Source organism: Peromyscus leucopus, unplaced genomic scaffold (assembly GCF_004664715.2).
Source record: "Peromyscus leucopus breed LL Stock unplaced genomic scaffold, UCI_PerLeu_2.1 scaffold_1679, whole genome shotgun sequence".
Taxonomy (NCBI): Eukaryota; Metazoa; Chordata; class Mammalia; order Rodentia; family Cricetidae; genus Peromyscus; species Peromyscus leucopus.
This window is the reverse complement of record NW_023504863.1, coordinates 10,495-23,261: the sequence shown is the minus strand read 5'-3', so window position 1 is coordinate 23,261 and position 12,767 is coordinate 10,495. Positions and strand designations below refer to the sequence as shown.

At 40.7% G+C, this 12,767-nt stretch overlaps 1 protein-coding gene and 1 non-coding gene across 2 annotated transcripts; both read left to right on the top strand.

Moving 5' to 3' along the window:
- The first annotated feature begins 4,016 nt into the window (after window positions 1–4,016).
- LOC114689335 lies at window positions 4,017–4,123 on the top strand. Its single transcript, XR_003733889.1, has one exon. It is a non-coding gene; the product is annotated as a U6 spliceosomal RNA (small nuclear RNA).
- Window positions 4,124–9,033: 4,910 nt separating this feature from the next.
- On the top strand, window positions 9,034–11,698 carry LOC114689334 (protein tyrosine phosphatase type IVA 1). The gene is given in 2 exon segments (XM_028863674.2): window positions 9,034–9,973; window positions 9,975–11,698. Coding segments are annotated over 2 exon segments (675 nt in total). The 5' UTR covers window positions 9,034–9,565; the 3' UTR covers window positions 10,242–11,698.
- The last annotated feature ends 1,069 nt before the right edge of the window (window positions 11,699–12,767 follow it).

The following is a 12,767-nucleotide window of genomic DNA, read 5'->3' as shown; positions in this document are numbered from 1 at the left end:
GAATAATGTTAAAATCGAGACTTCATCTTGGTGGATTTTTCCTGTGATAAACATGTAATGCCCATCCTGATGTCTTTTGATTCCTTTTAGTTTGAAGTCTATTTTATTAGATATTAGGATAGCTACACCAGCTTCTTTCTTAGGTGCATTTGCTTGGGAAGCCTTTTCCCAGCCCTTTACTCGGAGGTAGTGTCTGTCTTTGAAGTTAAGGTGTGTTTCTTGTATGCTACAGATGGATGAGTCCTGTTTTCTTATCCATTCTGTTAGCCTTTGTCTTTTTATAGGTGAGTTGAGACCATTGATATTGATGGATATTAATGACCAGTGATTGTTAATTCCTGTTATTTTTTGTGGTTGTGTTGTGTTGTCCTCTTTGGTGTATGTTGGTGTGGGATTATTCTTCTAATATATTCCATTGCTTAGATCTCTTTTCATACCAGTGACATGCTGGTTTCAGCGCCCACCATAGCTCAGAAGTTCAGTTGGAAATAAGACATCGCTACACCTTTAGCACTGTTCTTTTTGCTATGGGTTGATTAGGATAACCAGGGGCTTTTACGTTTCCATTCACATTTGGGTTTGTTTGTTTTTTTTCTATTTCCTTAAAGATTACTTTTTGGAGTCTTGACAGTAATTTCATTGAATGTGTAGCCCTTTTCAATAATATGTATATTTTAACAATATTTATTTTGCTGATTCAAGAGAATAGGTTTTTTGCCTAACTTCTAATGTCTTATCCATTTTCTTCCCTCAAAGTTGTGAAGGTTTCATTGTGGGAGTCTTACACCTCTTTGCTTAGCTGACTGTTGCATTGAAACAGTCTACACTCACCTAGAGATAGTTTCAGTGAGGTCTTGTCAACATTGGGTTGTCCTGTGTGCATGTCTGTGGGAGGCTGTCTTAATGAGGTGAATAGATGTGGGAAGTCCCAGACACTATAGGCAGCACCCTTTCCTCTGCAGGGAGCCCTGAACTGTATGAGTGAGAAATCAGCCTGAGTACAACCAGATGAGCAGTGAGAGGGTATGCCTTTGTTACTTTCTGCTCTTGACTATGGTGTGGTGTAACACTGCTCCAAGCTCCTGTAACTGTGACTACAGCACAGTTAATGGTTATTTCTTGGAAATGTGAGTTAAAATAAACTTTTTCTCCTTTAGGTTTTTTTTTTTGGTCAGGATATTTTATCACACAACTAGGAAAGAATATAGGACAGGCACATTTGTAGGTATTTACTTTGAATGGCACTGCATTCTAAAATTCCCTCTCAGTGTGTTCCTTACAGGTGTATGGAGATGTTGCTTTTTTTTTTTAATGTTCTGTCTCACATTCTAATACTTTTCTAATAGAGTGTCTTTGATCTAAGAGTTTTCTGGTAGAGTCTGTTTTAATTATCATCTTTAGACAGGGATAACTTGATTTCTTCCTGTGTTATTTGTAGCATATTTCTTTTTATGCTGTTTTTCTTAACTAAAAATTCAGGCAACTCTAGTACTTAATTTTTGGTTGCTGTGATAAAGTTCTCTGACAAGAAACAAGTTAGGGAAGAAGGGGTTTATTTTGGTTTAAAGTTCAGAGTGTCAGAGTCATCACAGCAGGGAAAAGATGGTAACAGGCAAGGACGACACAGCAGCAGGGACAGGAAGCTGACTGGGCACATGTTCATCCACACGCATGGAGCAGGAACAGGAACATGTTCATCCACACGCAGGGAGCAGAGACGAGAACATGTTCATCCACACACATGGAGCAGGAACAGGAACATGTTCATCCACACGCATGGATCAGGGACAGGAACATGTTCATCCACACACATGGAGCAGGGACAGGAACATGTTCATCCACACGCATGGAGCAGGGACAGGAACATGTTCATCCACACGCATGGAGCAGGGACAGGAACATGTTCATCCACACGCATGGAGCAGGAACAGGAACATGTTCATCCACACACATGGAGCAGGAACAGGAACATGTTCATCCACACGCATGGAGCAGGGACAGGAACATGTTCATCCACACACATGGAGCAGGAACAGGAACATGTTCATCCACACGCATGGAGCAGGGACAAGAACATGTTCATCCACACGCATGGAGCAGGGACAGGAACATGTTCATCCACATGCAGGGACAGGAACATGTTCATCCACACACATGGAACAGGGACAGGAAGCTGACTGGGCACATGTTCACACACACATATGGAGCAGAGAAGGGAAACATGATGTGGGACCAAGCTTTTAAACCTCAAAGCCTCTGGGAAGGATGCCTTTCACCCAGCAATGCATCACCGTCTAAGGCAGTGATTCTCAACCTCTGGGTCCCAACCCCACCCACTGGGATCACACATCAGATACCCTGAATACCAAATATTTACATTACAACTCATAACAACAGCAAAATCATAGATATGAAATAGCTATGAAAATAATATTATGGTTGTGGATCACCACACATGAGGAACTGTATTAAAGGGTCACCACCTTAGGAAGCTGGAGCACCACTGTCTTTAAGTTTCCATAGCCTTCACAAACATCTCCACAAACTGGGGACCAAGTGCTCAAATGCACAAGCCTGTGGGAGACATTTCTTACACTCTGTTACCACAGGCACCCCATGGAAAAGCTCTCAGCACATAGACACACTCAGGCCTGGTGAAGAAGAGACAATTTCCTTTCTTCGTCTCACTTTAAGGTTGTGTGGGAGGCAGCCGAGGGTGTGTGTGTCCTAGAGTAGAGGGTAGCAGGCCTCTTCAGTGCCCCAGTTTTAAAAGATCACAAAAAGGAGAATTGGTATTTGCAATTAATTTAATGAAGTAGAAAGAAATGCCTTTGAGGTTCCAACAATTGTCTTGCACTTTATAGGTAGAAAGATAAAATCAAGAAAGCAAAGTTATGATTTGTGATATCAGCTGCTGGCCTGTGACCATCAGTCCTGTGAGCCAAAGATCTCAAGGCTGTTCAGGCCTCCTCTGGGCAGTCTTCACTGTTGTATATTGCTTCCTGAAAAGCAAATGAGGAAGTGACTCAAATTTTGAACTTTTACTTAAAGCCCAATATTGAAAAGAAAAAGATTTTCTTGGGGTTTTTTTCCGTTATTATTTTTCAATATTTTCAATTACTATTCGATATTTCAGAAAGTTCCAGGAGAAAAATCTGGCTAGGTACATGTTTAAGAGACAAGGAGTCATGAAACCAACAGTTTTGAGATCTTTCTCCTAAGACTCCCCCTTGATTACCTCTCCCCTCGGATTTCCAAATTCCCTGAGCTGTTGCCATGGGAACTCACTCTATCCATTCTGAAGCTAGAGGTGCCTGTGGTTGAAGGCTTTTGATGACCCTTATTTGAACTGCTCTGCTAGTATTCTCTCAACACTTGCACAATTGAATCCTTGCTTAAGAGAAAGTGGGTGACTTTGAAAAATTCCTCAATGATCTAAAAAAATGGGATATATTAGAACCAAGTAGAAAGCCCATAAGAGTACTGTTAGGACCCATGTATTACTGTGGTTTTAGCTAAAACTGGGCATATTCCTAAGGTTTGGCACATGTGGGATGCTTAAAAGAAAACAGGGGACATTTTAGATAAATTTTTGGAGCTATATGTTTATACTTGAAAGGAATATAAATTATTCCATTGACTTGTTGTTATTGTTGTTTTTCTTCTCTTTGGTTGTTTGACACAGGGTTTCTCTGTAGCTTTGGAACCTGTGCCAGAACTTGTTCTGTAGACCAGGCTGGCCTTGAACTCACAGAGATCCTCCTGCCACTGCCTCCTGAGTGCTGGGATTAAAGGCCTGCACCACCACTACCTGGGTGACTTGGTTTTTGTTTGTTTGCTTGTTTGTTTGTTTGTTTGTTTGTTTTTAAGAGACAGTTAGTCATGATGTTCTTAAAATTCTGGTCTTCTCCACTTGTTCTTTATTGCTGCAAATGAAAGGGTCCATGATCACCAACACAAAGCAGGACTTCCTGAGAATCAAGTGTCTTTTTCTCTGATTAAAAATTTGAGTTGTTGTGCTCGCTTCGGCAGTACATATACTAAAATTGGAACGATACAGAGAAGATTAGCATGGCCCCTGCGCAAGGATGACACGCAAACTCGTGAAGCATTCCATATTAAAAAAAAAAATTTGAGTTGTTTCTCTATGTCATGATGTGCTTATGTATGTGTGTGTTCGTGTGTGTGTGTGTGTGTGTGTGTGTGTGTGTATGTGTGTGCCTGCACCTGTATTTGTGTGACGTGGAAGTAATGGATAAGAGAGTGATCTCTGGGTGAGCTCCTTCATTTTTGTTTTTCTTTCATTATTTTAAAGTCTTCAAAATAAGATGGAATATCAACTGTGTCTTTCAATGGCTTTCTTGAACAAAATGTCACCACTAAATCATACTATATCATTCAAAAATAGTACATAGATAGGTTTTGCTTTGACCTTATTAGTCACAAAGTTGGAACCTGGTTTTTCCTCTTTAGTGGAAATATATATATATATATATATATATATATATATATATATATATCTCGTTATATAGTTATATAATACAAAAAAAGGGGAAATCAATAATTACCACCATCACTTGCACATTTTTCAAAGTTTCTTCACTCTGGTCCAGGAAACACTGTTTGAACTTGGTCACAGCCTCTTTATAATAGGGAAAAGTTACAGCTTCTTTTATGGTGGCATGATAATCAACCACAGAAACAGATGGGTCAATTGTTCTTTCAATAATATTATCCAACATGCTGCAGCCAGAAGAACCTGGAAAGACACGGCATTCATGGCTGGAGGTTTGAACTTATTAGGGGTCACCTCTCATGATAATCACATTCTCGAGTGCAAGAGGAAACACAGATTAGCAAAGGTCTTGAGGCACTGCCAAATCTGGGACAGAAAACGCAGGCTGTGAGATTCCACTTAGAAACCGCCAACTGCCCCTGACACCCCAGCACCAGCACAAAGAAGCCGAACCCCACACAGCCTTCACTGACAAGGATGCTGAGGAGACGGCAGGCCGATGTGCTGGGCAAGGGCGGCGTTTGGGGCTCGGTCTCGTCAACGCCTGCCGCATTTTGTCACTATTTTGAGAACATCGTGGGATATGTTCAAACGTCCTCTAACGATTACATACTATATATATCACATAATATATATCCACATATTATCCACTTTGCTGTTATCTGGACCGTCTGCATTCCAAAGCCACTTAAACAGAAACTCCAGTACTTGAAGTGACCCCATGCAGAAAATGGATGCAGACTGCAAGATCCCTTTAGGTCCTGAAAATTTGTCCCTAACATGCCAACAAGGGAAGTCAAACTCCACACAACCTTTGCCAGCGATGACACGCAAGAAATGAGAAGTTTTATTCTGATGGGACACAGTGAACAGTTGTTTTTCTGTTTTCTAGCCATGATCTATCTCATGCAGTGCTATTTTGTGAACGCCGCAAAGTATTTTAAAAGTTTATAAATATTGCATCCAGATTGGCACCATTAACTCTATCGTCTGCTCAAAAAGTATCATAAAATATAAATGCTTGCACTTGAAGTGATGTCATTTGGTCAACCAGTGGAAGAGAGAGTCAGGAAGTAGGTTCAAATGAACTAGTTTTACCTAAGCCTAAGCCTAACCCTGATTTTACTATGAAGTTAACTGAGAACTCCACTTTCTTGTCATGTTGCACCAACCTCTCAGATAAGTGATGTAGAACATAAACAATGCAAATTATACAAAGGCTATTACACATGTGACATGTTTGTACTGACTACATTCTCAGGGACAAAGCTTACTTCGGTCCTTACTTCAAGTGGACTCGGGGGATATGAACTGTCCTCCCCACCAGCAGGACTAGGAAGTAAATGGCCCGACGAAAAGGGGTCAGAACTGCCTTCTACAAGTCTGTTTTGTGGCTCTCATACTGTTTAATCCTAGGTCACATGGTACAATTTGAGAAGTAACTCCTTCCACAGTTAATGAGATTCATGAGTACAATTTCAGGAACCCCACTTAGGTCCAGTGTCTTTTATATCCTCCCCATTTCCTGTAAAATCTCTCATATCCAAATCCAAGACCTGCCATGGATCTCAGGAGAACTGTTATCACCATGGGCCGTCCTGCATGGTAATGATACATCACATGCGGCTCCAGCACTGGGACCAAACCCACATCAGTGGTACCTCTTTGATTGTCTGAATTAGTGTTGAGTTTTAGGGCTATTGCATCAGACACTTTGTACCACTGTTGACACGTGCTGGGTCTCAGGCACTAGGACTTCTTCCTGTAGAACAGAAGCAATGTGTGGTCCAAAAGCAGCCCACCCTTCCCCACAACTCACCACTGGCATAGCAGCAAATGGGGATGGCGGCCAGCATGAAGACCACTGCCAGCTTCATGTTGAGGCAGCCCTTGTGGGTTGGTCTTTGATACGAGATGGAGATCAGGGAACTTTCTGGAGTTGAGACCTCAGCACTCCTCTATTTATTTCTTGGGCAGCCACCTTAGTGTCATGCAGGAAGTAAGAACACCAAGTCAGAGGAGCAGCATGGCATTGTACCCGACAACATGAGAGAACAGGAAACAGAGTCAAGGAAGCCTATAATTCGTTTGTATAAGACAAGGAAACAAATTCATGAGAACCAGACTCTGAGAATTAAAGTATGATGTATGACAGTAGGTTACTTTCCTGAAGAGATTCCAAAAATAATGCAGGTAACTTTCCCGAAGAGCTTCCAAAATTAATGCAGATTGCAGCACTATAGTTTGACTTTTTAAAAGATATTCTCTTCCTCATTTATACCTCCTTTCCTTCATTTTCCCTCTTCAGCTTCTTTGTCTTCTTCTTCTTCATCTTCCCACTCCCTTCATTTTTTCTTTTTTCTCCTCCATCTTTCTTCGTTCATGTCCTTCTCTTGTTCTTTATCTTTTACTTTCCAATTTTTGTGTGTGTGTGTATATATATGTATATATAAGGATATATATACATATACAAATATATATATATATTTATTAAAGGGTGTGATGGGGAAACAGACTCACTAATTCAAAGCAGCGTAGACCTGCTACAGACCCGCTGCTGATCCAGCTTCCATTCTCCTCAAGGTTGGTGGGGACCAACTGCAAGCCGCTGTCCTCTGCCTGACCCTGTATCCTGGCTCCAAGAGAAATCGACCCCTCTCTCCTTAAGCGATCACGTACTCAGACAAGACCTCGCCCACAGAGTCAAATACACCAAAAGCCAATGGTTAAGTGGAATGAATTCCCACAATACCACCGATATAGACTGTGAGGGTCTCCAACTCTTAGAGACCTGCCTGCCTCTGCCTCCTAAATGATGGTATTAATGGTGTGCACCACCAGGCCCAACTCTACTTGAAGATTTATTTAATTTTATTCTTTAATTTTTGTCATCCATTTTTATTCTATAAACATTTTTATTATCTACATACTCATGGCTTTGGTTTTAATAGTTATCTGATGTTCTACAGTATAGAGAACATATTTTAAATGTACTTGCATGCTTCTAGTTTTTAACTACTATAAGTATGATGTATTCAAATATCTTTGTACTCAAAATGTTATTCTCCTTGTCCATTAAATCTTGCTGTCCCTTGATTCCAAGATTTCTTTTTTTTATTAAGAAAATCTCTTCATTCATTTTACACACCAACCAAATATCCCCCTCTTTTCTCCTCCCACCCCCCAGCCTCCTCTTCCCAAACCACCTGCCCACTACCCTCAATGAGAAGGCAAGGCCTCCCAGGGGGAGGCACATCCAGTAGAGGCAAGTCCAAGCCCTTCCCCTGCCTCAAGGCTGCACAAGGTGTCCCATCATAGATAGTGGGCTCCAAAAAGCCCACTCATTCACCAGGGATGGATTCTGATTCTACCGCCAGGGGGGTCTCCAAGCAGATCAAGCTACACAATTGTCTCACTTTGCAGAGGCCTAGTCCAGTCCCATGCAGGCTCCACAGCCATTGATCCAACTTGCATGAGTTCCCACTAGTTTGGTTTGGTTGTCTCTTCAGGTTTCCCCATCATGATCCTGATGCACTTGCTCCTAGAATCCCTCTTCTCTCTCTTTGACTGGACTCCTGGAGTTCAGCCTGGTGTTTGGCTGTGGATCTCTGCATCTGCTTCCATCAGTCACTGGAGAAAAGTTCTGTGATGACAATTAGGGTATTCACCGATTTGATCACTGGGGTAAGCCAGTTCCGTTCAGGCACCCTCTCCACTATTTCTACTAGTCCAATCTTGGGTCATCCTCGGGGATTCCTGGCAACTTCCAGAGCACCAGGTTTCTCTCTATCCCCATGATATCTCTCTATCATGGTATCTCTTTCATTGATTTCGCACTCCATCCCTGTTCCAGCTTGACCATCCCATTCTTTTCCAATTTTAAGCAGCTTCATTTTGTTTACACCTGTTTCTGATGGTTCCAGTGGCTAGGGCCAGTGCATGACCACACACCCTTTTGCAAGGTTTTCCTGTTGACCCTCTTCTTTGAGGAATTCCAGAGGAAGCTTATTACCTTTTGATCCTCACTGAAGAGTCTTATGAAAAGTCATTTCATTACATTAACATTCATTGTTCATTCCAGACAGCTAAACATAGTTTCCCTCTGTGTTAAAAGTTTAGGGTGTCACTTTTTCTGAATCAGAGGACACTGTCAACTATTAGGGCTCCTTGCTGCTTTATGGGAGGGAGGAATGATGGGTGTATGGTGACTGACTGTGTGACTCATGCAGAAGTGACTTCAGATCCTGGGGACAACATCTGCTCATGACTTACCCTAGAGCAGCTATCATGGCTCTCTGAGCTTCCTTTTTATGGTAAAGTGAGTATAGATAAAATTCTGCTGAAGTGGCCTGGGCGCGCGCATTGGCTCTGGGCTGCGGCCGGCTCGGCGACGCTCCTCGGGCAGCTCACTGCATGGTCGTCTGGTGCCCCCGCCGCCTGCATCGCCGCCGCCGCCGCCGCCGCCCCGCGACGCCCACCGCCGCCTGCCCTGCCGCCGCCGCCGCCGCCTGCGCCGCCTCGGGACCGGCTGTATGATTAGGCCACAATCTTCAATGAGTAGACATATTCCTCAGTTCTGTGGTGTTCTTGGTCACACATTTATGGAGTTTCTGAAGGGCAGTGGAGATTACTGCCAGGCACAGCACGACCTCTATGCAGACAAGTGAACTGTAGAAATTCATTACTACTCCACCAAGAAGCCCCCATAAGAGTGGATAACCTGGACACAGACGTGTTGAATTGAAATCTGCAGAGCATTTGACAAGAGCTCAGACCTGGATGGGGTAAACCTCAGTGCACTTCCTTTGTATTGCCTCAGTATTACTGGATTGAAGAATCACTGCTTCTTGTTAGGAGGTTCATTTCATTGCCCATTTCTCCCAAGTTCATACTCAAAGCACTGAGATTTCAAGTGGAGTATATTGAATATTGAAGTAGACTTCAGGTTGTTTTTTGTTTTGTTTTGGTTTTTTTTTTTTGCATCATTTCTGTATTCAATTTTTTAATTCTTTCATAACCCTATTGGGTGTTTTTTAAAACTAAATTAACATGGCTCGAATGAACCGCCCTGCTCCTGTGGAAGTCACATACAAGAACATGAGATTTCTTATTACACACAATCCAACCAATGCGACCTTAAACAAATTTATAGAGGAACTTAAGAAGTATGGAGTTACCACAATAGTAAGAGTATGTGAAGCAACTTACGACACTACTCTTGTGGAGAAAGAAGGCATTCATGTTCTTGATTGGCCTTTTGATGATGGTGCACCACCATCCAACCAGATTGTCGATGACTGGTTAAGTCTTGTAAAGATTAAGTTTCGTGAAGAACCTGGCTGCTGTATTGCTGTCCATTGTGTTGCAGGCCTTGGCAGAGCTCCAGTGCTTGTTGCCCTAGCATTAATTGAAGGTGGAATGAAATATGAAGATGCAGTACAGTTCATAAGACAAAAGCGGCGTGGAGCTTTTAACAGCAAGCAACTTTTGTATCTGGAGAAGTACCGTCCTAAAATGCGGCTGCGCTTCAAGGATTCCAATGGTCATAGAAACAACTGTTGTATTCAATAAAACTGGGGTGCCTGATGCCATTGCCTTGGAAGTGGAACTTCAGATGGGACGTGATTTGTCATACATAATTAACCAACGTATGGGCTTATTGAATAAGTCTACTGAAGCTTCCACAGTAATATTGAAAACCAGTTTTACCAGGCCACAAGCTTGACAGAATTGCAACCTCTATATTTGGGTTTGATCAACCTGTTTGGACAGTTAGCAAAAGATCTTTGCTGGTCAGCATTTAAAATGTGCTTATTATTTGTACCAATTCACCTTTCCTAAAATACGGTATTGAGTTATATCCTTAAATGTACCCTGTGCCAGAGTATTATTAGTATATAAGGAATTTAGAAAGATTAGGTGCCAAAAGACTCAGCACAATACCTGTATATTTTTAGCATCATACAGAACCAAAATTCCAGGAACTAAGAACACTCTAGACCTTCCATGGTTTATTCCTTCAGTCATTTCAAACACTGCAGGGCTTTTCTCTCCTTATCTGCCTGCTCACTCTGTTTACATCTCCCACACTCATACCAGTATACATCAGGTTTGCTTAGCCATCAATATTTTTTTTAGGAAGTCTTGTGCTGATTATTTAATGTCTTTGTCTTATTTTGTGCTGTTATGGGAAACCTCCATTTGAAAATCGACTTTGTTACAGAAGCACATTTCTTCAATAATGTCTCCAGACAAAAAAGCCTTATAGTTAATTTAATGTTTGCACCCAAAGGTGCAACTTAACAGGGAGGGCCTGATAAAAGAATGGGAGGAGGCTATTAAATATTTTTAGTAAAAGTTGCCTTTGTCTTGTGCAGAACATGTAGAATATGCTCTTTAATTTAGTAAATATTTTTAAAAGGTAGATACATTGTTGTAGCTAACCAATTCTTAATCAAAATTTCTGAAATTCTTGTTTTTTCCAGTACCTATCAGAATATGTTTTCCAACTTGCTTGAATTATGGTTTTCCCCTCTCTTCCCAACCTCTCTTGCAAAAAAGACGTGGGATCTGCTAATGAACTGAGCAGACATATTTTATATGCCTTTTCAGCTATGTCACTTAATGATTGGATACTTGATCATTTGCTTTATTATGTAATCGATACAATGGTGATGTGTGTTGTTAGTTCAACCATATATTTATACTGTCTGGGAATGTGTGGTTATAGTTCTGTGGGAGAAATAATTTGTCAGTGTTCACCAGCTTGTAAAAACTTAGTGCAAGAGCTTCAACATCTAAGTAAATGCGTTTGTCACTGAGGTTATTTTGCTTAAAATTAACTTATTTTGTAGAAAACAATGGATTCAGTTAATTGAATTTATGAACAAATTTGTTAGGGTTATGGGCACTACTGAATACCAAGTGCTTTTTATTATAAATTTTACTCTTTAAAGGTCTAGATAATTTTGAACCAATTGAATGTTGTGTACTGAGGGAAAACAGTTTGTAATAGATGATGACCTTGATTTTTAAGATTCAGTCCCATCAGTCAGTTTTGTGCAGTTTCCGATCCAGTTTTCTCATTTTTAAGTTAATTACATGCCTGTATATATTTTGAAATTAATTTGAACCTGAGTATTTGGCACATGATGGCTTAATAAATTTTAACTTTCAATAATCTGAAAAAAAAAAAAAAATTCTGCTGAAGTTTTATCAGGACAGCAGAAACAGCATGCAAATAACCTTTCCACATCACCTAAATAACCACTAATTTGTGGGCGTTTTCCAGTGCTGAAACTATGGACATTAGTATGACAGTCCCTCAAGTTAAAACAAAAACAAAAACAAACAATTACTGTGAAGTCCAGCTAGATCACTTGGATATATAATGGAATGGCATGCACATCCATAATTATTATAGTATTAGTCAAAATAGCCAAGCTATAGAATCAGCTGGGATGTCCATCAGAAGATAACAAGACAAATAAAATGTGGTATGTATACATAATGGAGTTTTATTCAAAGGAGGATGGAATTATGTGTCTTACATGGAAATAAATGGGCCAGGATATTATCAAGTTATACAAAATAGTTGAACTCAGAAATACAAATATCATGTTTTCTATAATATACACACTATGTATGTATGTATGTATGTAATTTGTATGACATGAAAGTAGAGGAGGAACTATTTGTAGTGAGGAAGGGAAAGGAGGGTATTGATGGGACCAAATGACCAAAGTAAAATGATGCATGTATGTGAAAGTTCATAATGAAATTCATTGTTTTGTAATCACCTAAAAATTCAGGTTAAAAGAAGCAGGCTATCACAAGAAGAAATATGCCAAAAAAACATCAAGTAGGAGTTTTCATCCATGCACCAAATATACATCTGTCTGTTGTGGAAGCCATATTTAAGGGACATCACCTATGCACTGCAACCTGTGTTGAACACACATTTAGTTTGAAGAATGCTTTGGTCCACGTCTTGTGTAGGTCACTTTTTAATTTGAGAGTCTATATAACCCTACCAATAGATGTAAGATTTCAGAGAGAGTTATGTGTGGGAAGAACAATACTTTATCAACAGGAACAGTGGCACCATGGATTGAAGACATTATCCTGTACAGAGCACAGGGCAGCATTTTGGAGAAGGTACTGTTGTCTTGAAAAAGTGGATAGTGATACCGTGGAACAAATTTGACAGTGGCTTCTAGACGGAGGAGACAGGATAGAATATACTTAAAGG